General features: G+C 39.7%; 1 protein-coding gene across 2 annotated transcripts in view; it reads left to right on the top strand.

The window, feature by feature from the left end:
* Nucleotides 1–1,454, top strand: part of LOC309486030 (uncharacterized protein) — a 177,327-nt gene extending 175,873 nt beyond the window's left edge. For both annotated transcript variants that reach the window (XM_082153104.1, XM_082153106.1), the window contains exons 3-4: nucleotides 901–970; nucleotides 1,100–1,454. In XM_082153104.1, coding sequence (XP_082009230.1) covers nucleotides 901–970; nucleotides 1,100–1,242 — 213 coding nt within the window. In that variant the 3' untranslated portion in view covers nucleotides 1,243–1,454. The remainder of the gene's footprint in view (nucleotides 1–900; nucleotides 971–1,099) is intronic.
* Nucleotides 1,455–1,903: the final 449 nt, after the last annotated feature.

Below are 1,903 nucleotides of genomic sequence, written 5' to 3'. Positions count from 1 at the left end.
AAACGGGCTCTTTCCTCTTTCTCTTCTCTCTCTCTTGCTCCCTCTCCTGGTCTTTTTCCTCCTTACACCACTTCCCCGTTTCTTTTCTCTCGCTCAGCTGTTCTCTATCTCATCATCTCGTTAACGCTCACACCTGTTCTCTCTTCCTACTGATTTCTTTCCCTATTTCTTCTCCCTCTTTTCCTTTGTTCCCTGCCAGAGTATTACCTGAATTGTGTTACGTACCTGATGTTTCTCTATCGTTTACCAGTCTTGTCGTGTCCAGTGTGGTATATGCTGTCTCCTGATTATTACTGCTGATCATCATCTGCTTGCCTGCCTCTGGCTGTCGGTTCCTACTATTGTTTGAAGCTACTCATCCGCTACCCGGACCCTTCTCCGCACCTTGTGGGGATTTCCAATACCTAGCCTGCGGACTCTCTTCAGTTGCCTTTTTCCTTAAAGAGACTTTCTGTTTGAACTGTTTTTGCCTGTCGGCACCTGTGTTCTGATTTTGCCTATCAGCGCTTCTGAGTTTATTAAAGAGACATTTAATCTGCCTTTGCGTTTGGGTTCTCTCTCTCCAACTCTCATCATGACACTATCTCTCTGTTTTATCACTCTCTCCCTATCAATCTATCCCTATATCTTCCTCTATCTCTCCCTCTTTCCCTCTATCTCTCTCTCTCTCTGTCTCTCCCTCTATATCTGTATCTATCTAACTCTCTCCCTCTATTTCTTTTATCCATCCATCCATCACTCTCTCTCTGTATCTTTCTCTATCTCTCTATCTATATCCCCCTCTCTCTCTTTATCTATCTCTTCATGTCTCCATCTCTCATTCTATCTATATATCTATCTGTCTCATTCAGTGGTAGTCTTATGTCATTAATATTGTGTTTAATTTGTTCTATGTCCTAGGGATATGCCACTGCAGCTGACATTGAGAGTTCACTCTCTAAACCTGCAACTCATCGTCTGATACTTCTTGGTAAGTTGGTTTTAGATTGGACAGTTGGCTTTGGTGTTGTATGTAGTGAATTCAATGGTATCAAACTAAACTGTATTCAAAATGAAAACTAAAACAGAAATTTGACAGTTTAAAACATTTCTGTTTCAGGAGAAACGGAAAGCCGCTTCCAGCGCTGGATGCTCAGCCTTGAGGGCCAAATCGTTTGCGAAGGGTCCACCTTTGTGACAGGGCTGGTGTCTTTTTTTCCCTGTTTTTACATCTTTAACCTACAGTACCAAGCCTATGTGTAACATTTTTATGTGACCAGGAGTCACAGTGTATATCCTTGGTTTGAGTCTTTTTAGCTGAATTTTAGCAGTTCAGGGAACATTAAATGTTGAGGTTTAGGGCCCTATCTTGCACCGACGCAGCGCAAAGCCAAACGCAAGTGTCTTTGCTAGTTTAAGACAGACGCAGTTGTTATTTTCCGTCCAGCGACCACAGATGTCAGCAATGAACATGATGTACATTATATTTCTGTGATTGGTCTGATTGTATTACAATAAAAAAAAAGTTAATTTCAACACGGAACTATTAGTTTTCTTTCACTTAAGTGTTATCTGATGGATTATGCCTATTCTTGCATTAACTCAAGCTAGAATATGTCTGTAACAATCAGTGGTACACGTTACTATGCTAAAAATAATTAACAATATTTAATGGAAACAAAATAAATGGTGATTTAACAGGAAAATAATGGTAACGCTGCTGCCAGTTGTTTCCTGTTTTTTTCTGTGATTCACAGTAAATTCCTGTTGAAAAACATTACGGGGAGTGCACTGTAAAAAAAACAGTAACAGGAATTAACTGTTAAAATAACAGGAAAATAATGGTAACCCTGCTGCCAGTAATTTCCAGTTATTTAACAGGGAAATAATTAACAGTGTAGCCTATTAAAATACGTATGAAGTG

Source organism: Leuciscus leuciscus (genome assembly GCF_965113295.1).
Source record: "Leuciscus leuciscus genome assembly, chromosome: 22".
Lineage (NCBI taxonomy): Eukaryota > Metazoa > Chordata > Actinopteri > Cypriniformes > Leuciscidae > Leuciscus > Leuciscus leuciscus.
This window is presented reverse-complemented; position numbering and strand designations above follow the sequence as displayed.